This window comes from Neodiprion lecontei, chromosome 4 (genome assembly GCF_021901455.1).
Source record: "Neodiprion lecontei isolate iyNeoLeco1 chromosome 4, iyNeoLeco1.1, whole genome shotgun sequence".
NCBI classification, from domain to species: Eukaryota; Metazoa; Arthropoda; class Insecta; order Hymenoptera; family Diprionidae; genus Neodiprion; species Neodiprion lecontei.
Window position 1 is genome coordinate 36,073,733 of NC_060263.1, and position 17,694 is coordinate 36,091,426.

The 17,694-nt window shown below is 36.4% G+C and overlaps 5 protein-coding genes across 6 annotated transcripts; 2 read left to right on the forward strand and 3 right to left on the reverse strand.

The window, feature by feature from the left end:
* Window positions 1-2,423: 2,423 nt before the first annotated feature.
* Window positions 2,424-4,336, reverse strand: LOC107219590 (solute carrier family 35 member B1). Its single transcript, XM_015657848.2, has 2 exons — window positions 3,753-4,336; window positions 2,424-3,382 (listed from the first exon to the last, which is right to left on the reverse strand). Exons 1-2 carry the CDS (start codon window positions 4,146-4,148, stop codon window positions 2,804-2,806), a joined length of 975 nt encoding a protein of 324 aa, XP_015513334.1. The 5' UTR covers window positions 4,149-4,336; the 3' UTR covers window positions 2,424-2,803.
* A 41-nt stretch (window positions 4,337-4,377) lies between these two features.
* Window positions 4,378-6,707, forward strand: LOC107219588 (formylglycine-generating enzyme). Of its 2 annotated transcripts, none has more exons than XM_046736752.1 (4): window positions 4,378-5,146; window positions 5,242-5,416; window positions 5,659-5,842; window positions 6,165-6,707. In XM_046736752.1, the coding sequence occupies exons 1-4, from the start codon at window positions 4,603-4,605 to the stop codon at window positions 6,198-6,200; spliced, it is 939 nt and encodes a 312-aa protein (XP_046592708.1). In that variant the 5' UTR covers window positions 4,378-4,602; the 3' UTR covers window positions 6,201-6,707. The 2 variants fall into 2 exon arrangements, with proteins under 2 accessions (XP_046592708.1, XP_015513333.1); XM_015657847.2 differs by having other exon boundaries at window positions 4,392-5,146; window positions 6,091-6,707.
* Window positions 5,428-8,960, reverse strand: LOC107219577 (SAP domain-containing ribonucleoprotein). Its single transcript, XM_015657834.2, has 7 exons — window positions 8,723-8,960; window positions 8,175-8,271; window positions 7,997-8,058; window positions 7,588-7,818; window positions 7,292-7,420; window positions 7,127-7,198; window positions 5,428-7,042 (listed from the first exon to the last, which is right to left on the reverse strand). The coding sequence occupies exons 1-7, from the start codon at window positions 8,771-8,773 to the stop codon at window positions 6,947-6,949; spliced, it is 738 nt and encodes a 245-aa protein (XP_015513320.1). The 5' UTR covers window positions 8,774-8,960; the 3' UTR covers window positions 5,428-6,946.
* A 1,592-nt stretch (window positions 8,961-10,552) lies between these two features.
* On the forward strand, window positions 10,553-13,206 carry LOC107219572 (male-specific lethal 1 homolog). Its single transcript, XM_015657829.2, has 4 exons — window positions 10,553-11,208; window positions 11,661-12,424; window positions 12,507-12,725; window positions 12,914-13,206. Exons 1-4 carry the CDS (start codon window positions 10,756-10,758, stop codon window positions 13,002-13,004), a joined length of 1,527 nt encoding a protein of 508 aa, XP_015513315.2. The 5' UTR covers window positions 10,553-10,755; the 3' UTR covers window positions 13,005-13,206.
* Window positions 13,207-14,581: 1,375 nt separating this feature from the next.
* Window positions 14,582-17,265, reverse strand: LOC107219581 (actin-5C). Its single transcript, XM_015657837.2, has 5 exons — window positions 16,759-17,265; window positions 16,546-16,680; window positions 16,041-16,419; window positions 15,479-15,714; window positions 14,582-15,415 (listed from the first exon to the last, which is right to left on the reverse strand). The coding sequence occupies exons 2-5, from the start codon at window positions 16,669-16,671 to the stop codon at window positions 15,026-15,028; spliced, it is 1,131 nt and encodes a 376-aa protein (XP_015513323.1). The 5' UTR covers window positions 16,672-16,680; window positions 16,759-17,265; the 3' UTR covers window positions 14,582-15,025.
* Window positions 17,266-17,694: the final 429 nt, after the last annotated feature.

The window sequence follows — 17,694 nt, forward strand, 5'->3', positions numbered from 1 at the left end:
AAAAATACCGGGTTTTCCTAATTTTATTAACATACCTGTATCGTTGAAAGTATATACGATATATCCGGTAATTACATGACCGAATGGAGAGTTTTATTTTCTCGATTGGAGAATAGTTGAGTTTATACTACGTATCGAAATTCTCGTTCCGTACGACAAGATCGAAGGTTTATTTCTGAACCATCGCGAAAAACAGTTGCACACAATGAACTCCTTTTTTTTTTTTTTTTACTTACTAGTGTTAGTGATCGTTTGTTTCTATATACATAGCTTATGTTTTACTTTTCATTATTACTCTAATTTTATTATATGTTATTAAGGTTGTTCCGACTCGGTATCAACAATGTTGTAATTATGTTTCAATAGATGCATTAAATATGTCCTGAGGATGACTCCAATCAGGGTCGAAACGTTGACGGCAAAAACTTGTTGTTAAATAATGACCTACATTTCCAAGATCCACAACAGAACTCCCTTAATCACTACGTTAGTGAGTGTAACAAGGAATCCGTGTTTAACGAAAGTGGTTTCGTAACTAACATTCGGTTTCCTTAACGAAAACGCGACGATAACCTTTCTGTATTTCTTTCCACTTTTTACGCTGGAATCAAAATTCTTTGCAAATTTTGAACGTCTCGTGCGAGAATCTTCCTTTCAATCCATATTCGGCTTTCAACTGTGATTTGGTGTGAGGCTAATAATATGTAATTGTAACAAGAAACAGAATCACGAAAAAAAAAAATCTGCCCGATCAGGGCAAAATTTCGTTATTGCATGCACATGGAATTACGCAAGAATACACCTATGGCTGATTGTAAGACAATTACACGAAATTATATACCTATAAATACGGGCTGCAGTTGGTAAATACAGCTTCTAACGAGAATAACACAAGTTTGCATTTATATTTACCTTCGCAAGTAGTTACACGGTTCGATTCTCTCCATTGTTAAGTGGAAACCGAAATATAAACTATGTGCACGTTGCAGAATTATTAGCCGAAATTATGCATTCTTTACGATCCTCTATAAAAATCTGAAGAATGTTGTTGCGACTGTACAATAGGTGTTGTCTTTTTCGTATATCATGAATCTGTTGTTAGAAATTCCAGGGCGACACACAGTGGGGAATTTTCATGAAATCGTGGAATTAAATCAGGGCATCATCAGAATTTTGTCAAATTTGGTATACCAACGTTTCTGGGATTGCTGATTACGAATATAATATCAAAATTTGGTAAACAAAACGGCGGATTAAAACATGAAGTTCGTAATAAAATCGATGTACAGAAAATCCACTTTCCCTAGGTTTTCGGGAACGCTGATTACGAATCTGATATCCAAAATTGGATAAAATGTAGTACTGAAATTAGCTCGCCGGATGTCACCTACATTATTATTTTATGAGTATACAATTAACAGTTTTTGCAGAAATTAAACACTCGTCATTCTTTGTGGCATTTATTTATCAATATATCTTATAACTATATGTACCGTATATAAGTATTATATGTATAAGAAAATATTAACGAAAGCATATTTATTGCAGACTCAACCGCAACGGCCACTTTACTGATCTGAAAAGTGGGCCAAAAGTAGCGTATGATTCCCTCTGATACTTGTTCCTGCATTTGCGGGGAAAAAGTAGCACTTTTCAAGTCAATAGTAATCACAGTTAAGTCGGTAATAAAATCCTGTATGCAACATGCGAATAAACCAATTATTCCGTTGTTAGGTAACGTTCTATTTAGCGTATAGATATGCAGTGATAGACTTTTATAATATTTATACCCATTTCAATTTTATTTCTCTTTATTTTTGCTCTTAGTAAATTTGGCTGAGAGAAAATTTTATATACATATAGTTTGCGGATCGAAATATGTATGTAAAAAATAGTCGCCATCTAATTTTCTTAAAGGAGTATTCTTACCATTAATCGGAAAAACTTGATAATTGGAAATGTTGGAACAACGCTATAATCGTAAGTACTGTACAAATAAATATGTATAAGCCATATACATAAATGAATTTGAGCGCATTGCACTAAACGTTGTGATGTATAATCTGTATTATGCATATTTTGTGTGAAATATATATATATATATATATATATATATATATATATATATATATATATATATATATATATATATATACATAGTTCACAATCTATACGTATATAGATTGTGATCCAAGTAATTCCTTATATCATGTTCCAAATTGAAAATTTATACGTACTGATTATGAGATATACACACGGTTCTTACTGGAAGGAAAAAAATTACCAATGACTATTGTAATTTGTAACTAGGAAAATTTCAATTAAAAATTACGAACGTAATAGTTAGTATCGATTTTTCTTGGAACGACAGATTACATTTGTAATTTTATTAGAAACCAATTAATTACAAAAACGCCCAACACTGATCGAACTTTATAAATTTATTTCTGTTCGCTGATAATGTTCATCTATTCTAGACACCTTTTCGTCGCGTTATCAATTGTACCTAAAGGAAGTATAAAGGTGAAGTTGGTAACGAGACTGTAACGATGTTTAGGAAAAATTGTTATTTTACACCATGAAGTTGAATTTTAGTAAACCATGATAAACAAAACATACTCTCATTTTGAAAAGCTGACTCCTTCAAAGTGATCATAATTATATATTTTTAAGTATATATATTTTTCCCTGACGTTTCGTTGCAATTATTTTACTAACTTCAGCCTCATAAGAACCTGAACTAAATAAAAATTCAGAACCTCCAACATAATTCATCTATCATACTATGATAATATAATTAAAATCATTCAGTAGTTTCCTTTAATGGTACTTTAGTCTTGCCGTACATGGCGTCTAAGAATAACCCTGAGAAGACTGTAATCGTTGCCAGCCATTGTCTGGGTAATAAATTATTACCAAATAATAAAACAGAACCTAGTACAGTAAAGAATTTCCTAGTAGTAGTCATAACGGAACATGGAAGAGGGCCGAAATCTGACACTGTTAAGAATATGAAAAATTGTCCAAACGCTCCTGCTAAAGAGAAGGAAACGATGTGCCATAGGCAGTTTGGATGTCTCTGCATAAATGACAAGAATTGTACAAGCTCTCCTGACACTAGGATAACCGAAGTACTGAATATAAATGACCAGAAATTCATGTTCAGCATCATGTGGCCAGATTTAGATTTGTGCTCTGCTCGCATTCTTTCCTGTACCGCTCCAGTCAGTCCATCCATCGTCAATGACAGCAGCAGCAAAAACTCTCCAAAGCCCATTTGGCTTTCGGTCTGCTTGGTATTTGCCACATTGTCTTTGTACATGAAGAGAGCAACGCCCACAACGATCAGTAACACGAATAGGTATTTCCTCAATGGATAAACCTTAAATGAAAAATTAACCATATTTTTAGTTGAACGACACATCTTTGGTTCGAGATAAGAATTATCATTATTTTTTATCATCTCACCTCACAGACCAGTCACTCTTAAATTTGAATAAAACAGTATTGCGAATGTTGTTGAGAAAATTATGAACGAATCATGTTTTTGCTTTGAAAAAATCTTGATTAATACCTTGGTGGACAAGAGGAATATTTACAGTAGTTTTAATCTAATCGACTAGAAATAACAGACTTTGATGGGGCATCGACGTGTTGCTTTAAACATGACAGAGTAATACTGATATGAATAGGTAAGAGAACTATTGCAAAATCTGTAAAAGGTTTGAATAATCGACAAGTTAAAATCTCACCTTCCTTCCGAGCAGTACACCGAGTATCATAACAGGAATAGGCTTGCCAGCCTTGCCGACAACCTGAGTAGGATAGCTGACAAATTGCAAAGCCATAGTACTACAAACCATAGCGAGTAGATAAGTAAGCGAACTGACAGCATAATAAATTGTACGAGTAGAGTCTTCGCCTTGTTTCATAACAGTCAATAGTATAACTTTGGCAAACATGTAGTTGAGCAAACATTGGACAGAAACCAATGCGAACGCGAATGTGAATTTTTCGGGTTTGTCGGCATCTCCGTACTGTCCTCTGGTTATTTTTTCTTGAAGAACACCGAAATAAAAGTAACACACGAAAATACCAGCTGCACAAACGAGCAACTTTATTTTCGACGATTTCTGACTACCAGTCATTATTGATCAGTTTCTGTCAAACAATATCTACATGTATTCCAAACGGTATTAGAACCGCGACATATGCTCATCGAGGTTATACCGGACACGTCCACGTCTCGTCCACTTTAACTATTTCTTGCGGCTTTGCACACGCGACTGAACCCGATTGCACCGCGCACTTATTGCTCAACGCGCGGTTACAGTTTCAACTTCAACTGACGTTTCGCCAAGTGTCGCCTCTTTTCGTGCGACACGACGATAATGCGTCCGAACCATTGATAACGCGAGTTTGTAGATCACCAAATTCTACGCGGCCAATACTAGTTAGCCATCGATTCAGGATAATTTGTACCAAAACAATTGACAGCGGCGTTGACTGAAGAATATATCTTCAGTCAACGACAGCGGCGACGACGATTTCCATTCGCAGCGTCAAAAAGGGTTGTTGACGTCAGTCAATTGTTTTTGGAAAATGCGTGCCGTGTTTGTAGCAGTTTTAATCGTCCATACTTTCCTTATCAAGGCTGCAGAATCTGAGGGAACGGATTGTCAATGCGGTAAAGTATTGAATCGAAAAACAAACGATGATCAGAGCGGCAAAACTGAAGGTTTCTGTTCCGCCGGTGAGAGTGAAGCTTGCACTGTCAAAGAGAATAAGTACGAACAGAGAATCAACGCTCACGATGGAATGGCGATGATAAATTCGGGCACCTTTGCCGTCGGTACAAACCAACCGATATTCGTGGCCGACGGTGAGGGTCCAAGACGAAACGTAACTCTGGACGATTTCTACATTGATGTTTACGAAGTTAGCAACAGAGATTTCGAGGAGTTTGCCAAGGCTACGGGGCATCGAACAGAGGCTGAAAAATTTGGGGATTCTTTTGTGTTTGAGGGATTATTGAGCGAGGAAACAAAGTCTAAGATAAACGAGGCGGTTGCTCAGGCACCTTGGTGGCTACCGGTCAAAGACTGTAACTGGCGTCATCCTGAAGGTCCTGATTCCGACATACTGGGTGAGGTTTTCTTCTATACATAGGTAGTCCAAGAAAATTGGTGAGAAGTAGACGCGCTTCGATCATCACAATCTTAAACACGTTCTCTATGACAGACAGAATGGACCATCCTGTGATTCACGTCTCTTGGAACGATGCCACAGCTTTTTGTAAATGGCGAGGCAAACGACTGCCTACGGAATCTGAATGGGAAGTTGCGTGCAGAGGCGGACTTGTAACTGAACGTCTTTTTCCTTGGGGTAACCGCCTCACTCCAAAGAATCAACACAGGTAAGCTAGTATTGGAATTACGATTGTTCGATTAATTTTTATTTCATTACATCCTCAAATTCGGCGACGCACATTCATTTTTAAATGAAAAATCATTGACAATTGCTTGATTATTCTTCTTTTTTTTTTTGACAAAATACGCACAACACATTTATATGATTCTGTTAAGAAACATGTTACTTATCAATTATTTCTTTAATCTTATTACTAGTATAGAATTTTAATTTACTTTTTCCGTGCAGGACCAACATTTGGCAAGGAGTTTTTCCTAGCAATAATAGTGCTGAAGATGGATTTGTGGGGACAGCACCAATCACAGAATTTCCACCAAATGGTTACGGACTTTATAATATGGTTGGAAATGTCTGGGAATGGACTTCCGATTGGTGGGTAACTGAACACAGTGATAAACCTGCAAAAAATCCTGTAAGTATAACTTTCCTGTGATAACATACACCCAATACCCTTGCAAAAATGAATTCTATTCTAACACAGGAATGTTGCAATTGAAAAAAACTCTCAAAAAAGCTATGATTTATTGCTAAATGATTGTCCTAAGTCAAGATACACAATTTCGAGTACTGGTATTCTTAATAGTTTATGCCAAGCACCTACATTCCATGTAATAATTGTAGTTAAATTTCTCAAATTCATGATCAGTCAAAATTTTGTAGGTCGGACCGTCAAGTGGTACAGACAAAGTTAAAAAAGGAGGCTCATATCTGTGTCATGAGAGTTACTGTTACAGATACAGGTGCGCTGCGCGCAGTCAAAACACACCTGATACTTCTGCTGGCAATCTCGGCTTCAGATGTGCTATGTCGATTTAGCAATATCTGAATTGTACTTAGGTTAAAATATTTTGTAAATACTGGTACACATACGCATGATTGGATAAATTTTTATCAAAGTTTTGATTCTATTTTTAAGCCAGGTCCAAGTCTTCCAGAATAATGTTTGACGTTTAGTATACGTGTGTAAAGAATCATTTCGAAATATGAAGGGTTTACATTATTCCTCAGAAATTACGAACACGATTTTTGGAGCTCGAGATACAGATTTAAGTAGATTGTGATTGTAACCTCAGGTAAACTGTACGTATGGAAAAATGGTAATAAATTTTTCAGAAATTCCCAATCTATTATCAATGTTTCATTCAACGCAAGCACATTTTTGTGACAGCGATCAGCAGGTTATTTTGATTTTATAGGAGCCTCTGGACTTCATTTCCTATTACTAGAATTTATTTTCAGAGATTCCATAATTTTGGAATTATACATCAATAATGTTTGGCAATGAAAAAATTACCAATGCTATAATTTGATTTGATGTTTTTATTTTTTTTTAATTTATAAGTAAAATACTCTATTAGAAATTGATTAATCAAAAAATGTAAATATTTTCGATCCATATTGAATATTGAAAATTTCGTCTACTTTTTAATGACTGTTTGACTATTGGTTTCATTGAAAAAGAATTTCTTAAAATAACCTTAACCTAAAGTATTGTTTGAGTGTATGATATCGAGTATCATTTTACTATCTTAATTTTTTTTATGGGTTTTTCAATCGGCTTAACCTCACCAAATCTCGCTCGCCTCTTTTCTATTCTTGACTCCATTTCAGCCTATAAACAATAAATTATATGATTCATTTTAAAGGCATTTCACAGTAACTGATACACTGCATTGATTAAAAAACTGACACATACTTTTTCCATCACACTAGAAACCGAAGCGCCGAACCTTTCAGCTCTCTTTTTCAGCACCTCAAAGGTCGTATGCTGAAATTAATTATTCACGAGATTTTAATATCATCCCCAAGTTATAAGTGTTCCACGAATCTAACTGTCAAGCTGATTTTGTTCAAAACTTACCACTGGAACGTTTATAGATGCTGCTGACTTACTATTCTGCGTGTTTGAATTAAACCTGGCCGACCTAGCTTCTTTCTTTGCAGACTCAGATAGAGGGACACCAAATTTCTTAGCTCTCATTTCCAGTCTCTGTTCAAAAACGATAATTATCAGATGGTGGATGGATGGAGTATAAAATTTGCAAAATTAATTATTTTTTAACAAGTGCAATAGATGAAGATATTTAGAAGCTGTGAATTTCAGTTGAAAATGCAGGTATGTGACAATCACAAAAAACGTGTAGTTATCATTTTTACCTCCTTAACGCCCAGTTGAGAAAGTTTGATAACCTTCTTTTCAGGTTCACTTGTATCTGATTTATTATTATTCTCTTTTCCAGTTAGCTCACTTTGGATATCTTCGAGAATTGGATTACGATTCAGTACTATTTTTTTGGAATTCGCTGAGTTACTTTCTGTTGACAATTTTCGCTTTTTGCCCACTTCCTGTGAGTCGGGTTTACTAGAAAGTTCCTCTATCTCTTCATCCTACAGGTACATATCATTCATTTATAAAAACGGGAACAGATATACAAACTTGATTCAGACCTGGTAATGCATTATTATTTTAGTGAAGAAACATAATAAACCAATACATTTCAGAGTCTTATATTCGGAATATTATCAATATTTCTGAAAGCTAAAAGGACGTAAAAATATAACTTACTCCGAGAACAGCATCCTCATCTAATATTTCATCCGTAGTCTCGTCAAGTGATAAAGTCGAATCTGTGAAACAAAATATCGGTGGCTGTCAAATATTGAGTATTATTTAATGCAATTCATTAATCCTGGGTATCCTGTAATTAAGCTAACGATTATGGTTTGCATTTTCATAATCCTACCTCCATGCATTGCTAATTGAAGTCGTTCTACCAGCTCGGTTTTATTTCCAGTCGTGGGCAGTCCTCGTTGCTTCAACTCCAACTTTAAATCTGCTACCTGTAATGAATGTCATCAATTGATGCATCAAAATTATTCCCTGCTATAATTAAGTACCTCTCAACTATCGAGAGGTTGGAAAATTGTATTCAAATTTCGAAGAATCTATAATCAACGTTATAAATAAAACCTGACACAGTTCAATCCATAAAGGATAACAGTACCCTTTTTTACAGTAAAAGATCTTTGAGACTTGAATTACTAGAATTTTTCAAGTTTGATTAGTGCACCTTCGAAGCAAAACGTGTTCAGCAATTTGACAACTTTCGGGATGACGATGGTTTCATATATGAAAGTTAAAACATATTACTATTCGAATGACAGAACTCAAAGTAAACTTTCTCCAAAATATAATCATTCAGGGTGCAATAAGATGGTTGGATTCGTTGAGGTTAACGTAAATATTAAATACACAATCGCCGCATGAAACAGTGCTAATGTATGCGCATACCTTCATCTTGGATAACTCGGTTAATCCTTTCTCGTAAGAAGAATCAGCCATAATGAATTATTTTTAATTACTAATTTTCACAAGCGGCAAAACTTTTCGTATTTTATCTCATTTATCACAGAGTTTTGGTACAGGTAAACGCAACAGAGCAAGCCAACCGAAATTCGTAATCACAGTTCGTAACTGTGAAATGTAAGAGGATACGAAAGACCGGAGGAACAATGGCGAAATATAGTCACGCTGATCCCGCCAGTCTCGACCAGTGGCATTTAGCCACACTGATTCAGCCCTGTTTTATCGGTGGCGCGCTTTCCGGCTTGACTGAATTTCCGTATGGCAATGCCGTACTCCATACTGACCAACGGAAATTAACCTCGTTTCAGTTTTTCAAGTGAAATCTATTTTCCTTGTAGTACCGGGTCTGTTACGAAGATTCTAATTGCCAAAATCAATGTTTTTCGGAAGCTCAAAACAAAAACACTGTAACATTTAGAAACGTCGGGCTTTTCTCTGGCGCATCTGGCGGTTGATTGAAAAATAAATTTAGGCCATCTCTCAGCAATGTAAATAAGATAATTTGAGATTTGAAATCTGCGATAGATATTTCATCATTGGTAATTGCAAAAGTTATTCGAAAAGCAATATCTCGAACGGAAATCGAATTGAAAAATCGAAAGAGTGAATCAGTTCTAATGATTATGTATTTTCAACTAAGGTTGCACGTATTGCATTGATCGTGCCTGCGAATTCACTCGCTATATTCACAAAACAGCACTGATTTACTGCTACATGAAAGTCACGTAAGGCACGGATGAACAGAGTAAATCATTTGGTCTATAATTTGGAGTGAGATGACAGTCAATGAAAATTATTACACCCACAACTATTTGTGGCGATAAAAGTTCCAACCGCAAGTGTCGTGCCGATTTATTTATTTATTAACTCTTTAATCTCTTGCCGTTATAATACAACGCCAGGTGCAGATCCGTCCACACGGTGAACGTCAATTTTCTGATATTTTTTGATAAACTAAGTTCTACATAACATTAATATGATGTTTACACAAGCCGCCAAAAATTCGCTCGAGAATTACGACAAAGCGTTTCATCGGCACGCTTTTTACGTAACCTTAGCTGAACCCATGTCACACGACATCCACACTGGTCGGCGGCGTCGCATTAGGAATTGGCGAGCTAAGACGAGACACAGTCTCAAAGGACAACGGTTTATGTACGTGACGCGACAAACGAAATAAACGAAAATGCTGCTCCAATTCACAACCACAATCACAGATCAAGCGGAACGTATCTTGAGACCGTTCCTCGGCATCGATATCGAATTGAAATTCGCATTTCATTATAATATAGCTGTCTTGTAAACGTAATATTTCCGCATGAATTGTAGTAATTGAGTCTTATATGTATATAGTAATGACTTTAATAATTACTCATTAAAGTACGGCATATTTGATTAATAAAAAACATCGCGCTAAAGACTGATGATCTGGAATGTGCTGCACTCTATGCGAAGCTATCAGTGAACATCCTTCTCAGCAGTTGTAGATTTACCTTGCTGTAAAATTTCTATTGAAAGGCATATCCGGAGTATTTTTTTCGTCCGAGCTTCCAACAGCTTGATTAATGCATCGAATAGGTTGTCCATTCGTTACGATTATTCGTAAACGTGGAGAGCGGGAAGAATCTCGTCGGATGAATTCAAATAAACGGGGCCAGCCGTGATTGACGGGTACGGAAATCACGTGGTTGCAATGGCGGGAAATCGTTGGAGTATTTCGAGCCGCGTACGCTTGGTGTCTCTACTGTGAGAACGCCGTCGGCAGAGTTTTGTCAGTAAACATCTCGAGCCAGGGTTAAAATTGAGGGTGATATCGTGAGAGTTTGTCTATTTTGTAGAGTGAAAAGATCATCGGAGTCTACGTAAGATTGTTTAATGAGTGTGGTTGGGCGCGTGGTACGCTCACTGCGGCCACAAATGATCAGGAAAGTTCTTAACGAGGTTGTCACGGAGGGAAAATGTCAAACACCTCGCCAGTAATAAATGGTGAAAACACTGGGAGCGTGGATTTTCGGGAACTGCTTACGGCACCTGGAACTACGGCTAGTGGAGTTAACGCGGCCGCGGCTCGTGCGGCATACAACATGGTTGCAGCAATGAGCGAACATTTATCAACTAACGTGAGGCAAAACGAGTTCCAAACCGCTGCCGAGGATAGCAAGGCGGGCATATTAAGCTTCCCCTGCGACTTCGACCACATGTACGCGAGTATGACAGACGGCGGTGCCCCGGCGACATCGGCACTCGGTGTCAGCCCCCTCCGCGGCAACGAGGCTCGTCACCATGACCTCACCGAGGTCAAGCACCTCAAAGAACTACTACTTTTACATCTGGACCTGATACAACAACAATCCGAGCAAATCGTTACCAAGGATAAACTATTAGCGGCTCTCAGGCAGGAGAATGAAACGGTATACAAGCAGACGTTCACTAGTACTAATTGAAGTGTCAGTATTTATTTACAGAGATATAACCGTATCGCTATTTCCCTACAAGTGACGCTCCATGTCGCTAAACATGCCTTGGACAACAAAGTTGTCACGCACATGCTGAAATGTCATTCAATAATCTCGCTTCACCGTCAAGGTCATGCTTCATGTACCTGCCGTTGGGTGGCGTTGTAACCGCTACGTACATTTGTACACATTACAATATTCACGTCTCTGACGCGTTTCCGATGACATTGCTCTGTCGGTAATGTACTCTCGCTCGGTACCGATAGCGTTTCACGCGGAATATTTGGCTACCTAAATTTGAACAACTTTGTTGAATCTACTGAAAATTCAACTTTTGTAGGCTTGAAAGTCCTCATTCCTGCTCAAAACTAATATTTCCTACCACGTCTTGATTTTGTGTATTTCAGCTGAAGTTGCGTTTGGAACGGATGGATAGACGAGTCAATCTACAAAAACTACGATCAGATGTAACTGAAAATTCTGTATTACCTGATCACGCCGGGGCTTGTTCTCCTACCAGTCTGAATTCACCAAATACGGCATCCACTAGTGATCATCAGAGGAATACTGAGTCCGAGAATAGCAGTCCTGCATATAACGAGAGTTTTAAAATACGTTTGAATACAAGCGGAGGTATAACTACAGTTAAACAAGAGCCGAGTGAAAATCATGTCAAGAATGAATCCAAGCATGAAACTTTTCGACAAGAATCGAGTAGCGACTCTCGACATGATTGGGAAATTAAGAAGAAAAGGAAGTCCGAATCTAGTACAACATCAATTGGAAAACGCAAGAGAGGTGTATCCTGCTCGTCGACAGTCAGTAATGACACAACTTCCACGATACCAGACAACAAGAGCGTGACTCACGAGAATGTTAAGAAGACGGATAAAAAGGGAAAATCCATTACTAAAAAGGAATCCTTTCTAACAACGGAAGAACATTATTTTACATCCATAGGTGAGCCCAACTACACGTTAAGTCTGTCGGAACCTGTGCCTTCAGATAATAGTGCTTCTCTGGAGGTCCCAAACTGGAGGGTTAAAGTTTACACCAGCTGTTACACAATGGAGGGAACAGAAAACTTAGATGATGAAATATTTAACAAAAGACATCTCAAGTTGGAAAATGATGAAAGGCGTCGAAAGAGATGGGACTTTCAACGGATAAGGTAAGTGACAAATATTTTCCTACTTTGAATTTATATACGAATGGCAAGTTTTTTTTTTTAAACATTCAATTTTGATTTGCAGGGAACAACGGCATATCGAGAAGCTAAAACAAAGACAAGAACGTCAAAATCATCAGGCAACATGTTATAATACGAACCACACCGGACCATGCCCAACGCTACCGGCAGAAGAGGCAGTAAGCACATTGTGGCCAGAACCAGAGCAAATTCAGGGACTTCAAGTTGACTCACGACTGCCAGTTACTGCGTTTGGTGTGCCCATTCCCACCTTTACCCCAACGTAAGTTTCCTTGTAGTGCTAGAAATAGTTTTGATTTCAAATATAGTAACAGCAGTGATCCTAGATTGTACGACTTAACTTTAATCATTCATCTAGAGTCAGACTGAAAGTTAATCTGTGGAAAAACAAAAAAACAGGCCTAAAGCATATACTATCTTGTTAAAGTTCATTTACTGTTTGAATTACAGTGAATTCTCTTTACCATGGCTACATACAGCGAGGTCGAAGAATCGACGCACCAAACGATCTACAGGTAGAAGAAAATCTTCTAGAAGATAAGCTGGCACAGCGACAGGCTGAACTTGTTTTTAATCTAATTACTATTTTAAAACATAGCTGTAGCGACGTCTTCTTAATGATTTGTTTTTAACTCTGAAGTGCGTTATTCCTGCAGTGTTAAATAGGGCACCAAAGATGTTTTTACTCTTTATTTTTAATGAACGCAATGTACTAAATCGATAAACTACTGTTATCGATTCAATTTTCTACAATTTTCTTCATTTACAATCACGCCCACCTGCCACTCATCGATGCGTGTAACTCAACGCACGATTAAGATCATTTAATTTTACAACTTGATTTAGGTACCTAACATTTATCCATTTATTTGTAATATCTTGACGTACGTCGCAAAAATTTGATAAACTGATGTTCATATTCGAATGTAACTTTTCTGTAAAGCTTTGTAAATTATTACTTTTATTGTTGTATAAAAAACATATCATTTGTTTTAAGCTCTTTGATTCATTCGGTACATTTTAGACAAATTTGGCTTCATCAATTATTACAGTATCATTTTTTTTTTTTTTTAACTTTAACACATGTATAAAAGATACAAATGAAACTATATAGTATTAGCATACTATACACGTGAGAAAATAATGTAATGATTAGTGGTTAGAAATGGTCGTAACTAATTAAAATACAAAATTTAATATTTATCGCACCCTTTAAATTCTTTTAAGACGTAATGTTTATAATAATTTCTCATGATGAAACTCAATTCCCAGTTACTGCAAACAACGACAGTCATCCAAATCATAAACCAGTATCATGAAATCAACATTACAGAGGATTTTTTAACAATAATTCCATATTCTTACACGTGATAAGATTGGATGATACAAGTTCTAATAACGTTGGTTGTTTTTGTTGTCTTCAATAATTAAAATATTTCAAAGTGGTACATCATGAGGAGGGATTGCAACTGTTACCTCTGGCAATGTCAGTCGAAGACGACAAAACTGAAATATTCATGTTCAAATTTTATCTTGTAAGTCTTACCTCTCATATTCTTTTAAAGCACTTTTTTCCCAAGTAATAAGATTTGCAATTTTTATTGTTAAAAATCGAAATGCTGGGCTCAAACTAAGTTTAAATGACTCAAACTGTGTTAATGTAACTGATTATAATTTTCACACTGGATTAACAGGACAATTGGACAATGGACCATTGAACTACCAAAAATCATAACTTATATGACTATAACAATGATCAAGACGTGTATTCAAAACATACAAAAACTGGAATCAGTATTTCGACTATATAATTATTTAATATTCTCAAATAAATCGGTCATTACTGTTCTACAGAAAACATGACCTGACTAAAGGGAGGGGGTTAAATTCGTAGCATACAACTTGACATCTAAAAAAATCTATACAGATTATCTGGTGTGGTTAATTATGTTAGTATGATAATGTACTAATCAGAAAACAAGTTTTAATTTAGTTTCAATATAAAATACAATCTATACGTTATGTAAATAGAGTAAACTATGATGAAAGAGTAAAGCCATACATAAAAAAAAATTATTCGGGTCTTGTGCATAAATTTATAAAATTTTTATTTTTTTTATCATATTGTTTATTGGTTCAAATTTTCATATGCTGTATAAAATCGAAATCAATGAATATAATAACCTGAGGTGTTGACGTGTAACAATATATGGTGTGTAAATTTCAGTAATAAAAAATATTGCAGCAAATTTTTGATTCCCTGTAGTAGATTAAACTTTACTGATGTTATAAATCAAACTGTCGATTAACATAAAAATTGCGAAAACTAATCCTTGTTAAGGTAATCAAGGTTTTCTTACGTTAATGAAGAAAATATTTCCTCTTCACAAGTAAAAAGTGATATTAACAATGTGCAACAGGATAAACAATTGAATTTTTCATACAAGAATGTCATTCGCTGCTGCATTCGAAATTGGGTTTTCTTACATAATATACATTTTTATTAGGTACACATTGCTAACTTCACTGTACAATTGATAACGAAACAAGAAGAATTGAGCCTTAAAAACATTTTCGATGTACAATAGATGCACCTGATTCATCATATTCCTGTTTAGATATCCACATTTGTTGGAAGGTACTCAAGCTTGCAAGAATAGATCCTCCGATCCATACCGAATACTTTCTTTCTGGTGGTGCAATTATCTTTATTTTCATAGTCGACGGAGCCAGAGCAGTGATCTCCTTCTGCATTCTGTCCGCGATTCCAGGATACATTGTTGTGCCACCAGACAGTACAGAATTGGCATAGAGATCTTTACGAATATCAACGTCACATTTCATAATGGAATTATACGTAGTTTCATGAATACCACATGCCTCCATCCCTAAGAAACTTGGTTGGAACATTGCTTCCGGGCAACGGAAACGTTCGTTACCGATTGTTATGACCTGGAAAATAGAGTTCCAAAACAGTGTTCTATTTCAGCAGTTTCTATACTGGCGTTATCTTACCTGTCCGTCGGGCAGTTCGTAACTTTTTTCTAAAGCACTGGACCCAGCAGCTGTTGCCATTTCCTGCTGAAAGTCTAGAGCTATGTAGCAAAGTTTCTCCTTAATATCCCTCACGATTTCCCTCTCAGCAGTTGTTGTAAAGGAATATCCTCTTTCGGTCAAAATTTTCATCAGATAATCGGTTAGATCGCGCCCAGCCAAGTCCAAACGTAAAATTGCATGTGGCAGAGCATATCCTGTATTACAACGCAAGTTATTCATTGCAACATTTATATCGACACAAACTAATATTAAGATGTAAGAACTAGCATTACTCGTGATCGACATTATAACTCTAAGCCAATGGCGCTACACCAACTATTATTGCTCTTGATACTACCTTCCTTTTATAATGGCAACGATCACATTGGATTACATCTTATAATAGAATCTAAACGTTATAGAAGATAATTTTAAATTACTGTACATGCTGATTTAGAAAGTTAAGAATTACAATGACATTGAAAAAAATGTTGAAATTGTAATTTGGTTTATGTAACTATGACTAAACACTTCTTCTTACCCTCGTAAATAGGGACCGTATGCGATACACCATCTCCGCTATCCAACACTATGCCTGTGGTCCTTCCTGACGCGTACAGAGATAGGACAGCTTGGATAGCGACGTACATGGCTGGTGAGTTGAAAGTTTCGAACATGATCTGTGTCATTTTTTCGCGATTTGTTTTCGGATTTAATGGGGCTTCTGTGAGAAGTACAGGATGTTCTTCCGGGGCGATTCTGAGTTCGTTGTAGAATGTATGATGCCAAATTTTTTCCATATCATCCCAATTTGTAACAATACCATGTTCGATAGGATATCTTACTGTGAGTACCCCTCTCTTACTTTGAGCCTCATCTCCGACGTAACTATCTTTTTGTCCCATACCGACCATTATACCCTGGAAATATTGTAATAGTTGTTCATGAATAGACAAAAATGTGCAACATTACAGTCGAATCATTTGATATGATGTAGACTATTTGAATTTGAATACTACTGTGAAGTATTGGCAGACCAATGTTACCTGGTATCGGGGTTTTCCAACGATCGATGGAAAAACAGCCCTTGGAGCATCATCTCCGGCGAATCCTGCTTTGCACATGCCTGATCCATTGTCGACAACAAGTGCAGCCACATCGTCGTCACACATTTTAAAACACTAGAATATATAGATAACGTTTTAGTGAGACTCTGGGAATGTCAGTTAAAAAGTCAAAAAACATACTTCTCAACTTACATCGCGTTTGTTTGGGACTAATGAAACCAACTGACTAGACAGTACACGATCCTTGTGGTATGTTAGTCTCTCGTAGAGTGCGGAATTGCAGTTGAGAAAGGAGTTTTATACGATCTCCCTTCTCCTGCTCAAATGCTGTTGCTGTAATCAGGTCTCATCCTGTCTCTTGATTCTTGTATGCTCCAAATATCAGGATCATCATTTTCAGCATACTTATGTGACGAACAATTATTTTCCATAAGCGCGAATTAAATTGTGTAAAAAGATTCATTTCTGTTTTGTTCACTGCAACTGGTGTACAATTGTATGATTGTTATTTGAAAAATTGCTTAGTAGTCAAAAGCTGTAAGTTAAGTTGCAGTTGATTGATGAATTATTTGAAAAAATGAATTATCGTTGCTGAAGCTGCTGTACAACTAGAAAATAATTATAAACACTATTAAATTTGACTGTCTTACTACCATATTTTCGTAATGATGCAATAGTAGATGTGACACAAAATTGATAGGGATCCCAACGACTATCTTTAAAAAAGTACAAAATAGTATATGCACCAATTAGTTAATTGCACTTTACCATATCGCACTGATTGAACGCACAGTGCCTGAAGCAACCAGAGCATGCAGAATATTTTCTTTCCCTGCTTCACCTACTGGGTGTAAAGAGAAATTTATCGGATTCACTTCACATATTTGAGATAAAGCGTTTCAATGTAACAAAGTTATTGCTATTATTTTTCATCCATTTATCATTATCTTCTACAAATTGATCATATCAATCTGTACTAAACTGAAAAAAATTCTTTATTCTGTTTTCATTCACTGTTTACAGATATTGCACCACATGTAGAAGATGGGCAAGCTGATTGATGACTATTCGCGATAATGACCTTGAATCTGGTAGACTTATTGCTATTGTCAGCTTATGAAGGAGGTG

Excerpts from the sequence above, each read along its gene's own strand:
- LOC107219577 (XM_015657834.2), bottom strand. The coding sequence starts at position 8,773 with ATGGCTGATTCTTCTTACGAGAAAGGATTAACCGAGTTATCCAAGATG. Across the intron at positions 8,059-8,174 it reads TCAATTAGCAATGCATGGAG|ATTCGACTTTATCACTTGAC; the intron begins GTAGGATTATGA and ends TTTGTTTCACAG. Across the intron at positions 7,421-7,587 it reads CTCAACTGGGCGTTAAGGAG|AGACTGGAAATGAGAGCTAA; the intron begins GTAAAAATGATA and ends GTTTTTGAACAG.
- LOC107219588 (XM_015657847.2), top strand. The coding sequence starts at position 4,603 with ATGCGTGCCGTGTTTGTAGCAGTTTTAATCGTCCATACTTTCCTTATC. Across the intron at positions 5,147-5,241 it reads TCCTGATTCCGACATACTGG|ACAGAATGGACCATCCTGTG; the intron begins GTGAGGTTTTCT and ends TCTCTATGACAG. Across the intron at positions 5,417-5,658 it reads ACTCCAAAGAATCAACACAG|GACCAACATTTGGCAAGGAG; the intron begins GTAAGCTAGTAT and ends TTTTCCGTGCAG.
- LOC107219590 (XM_015657848.2), bottom strand. The coding sequence starts at position 4,148 with ATGACTGGTAGTCAGAAATCGTCGAAAATAAAGTTGCTCGTTTGTGCA. Across the intron at positions 3,383-3,752 it reads GTGTACTGCTCGGAAGGAAG|GTTTATCCATTGAGGAAATA; the intron begins GTGAGATTTTAA and ends TTTTCATTTAAG.
- LOC107219572 (XM_015657829.2), top strand. The coding sequence starts at position 10,756 with ATGTCAAACACCTCGCCAGTAATAAATGGTGAAAACACTGGGAGCGTG. Across the intron at positions 11,209-11,660 it reads TCAGGCAGGAGAATGAAACG|CTGAAGTTGCGTTTGGAACG; the intron begins GTATACAAGCAG and ends TGTGTATTTCAG. Across the intron at positions 12,726-12,913 it reads ATTCCCACCTTTACCCCAAC|TGAATTCTCTTTACCATGGC; the intron begins GTAAGTTTCCTT and ends TTTGAATTACAG.
- LOC107219581 (XM_015657837.2), bottom strand. The coding sequence starts at position 16,671 with ATGTGTGACGACGATGTGGCTGCACTTGTTGTCGACAATGGATCAGGC. Across the intron at positions 15,715-16,040 it reads TACGGTCCCTATTTACGAGG|GATATGCTCTGCCACATGCA; the intron begins GTAAGAAGAAGT and ends GTTGTAATACAG. Across the intron at positions 15,416-15,478 it reads ACGAACTGCCCGACGGACAG|GTCATAACAATCGGTAACGA; the intron begins GTAAGATAACGC and ends TCTATTTTCCAG.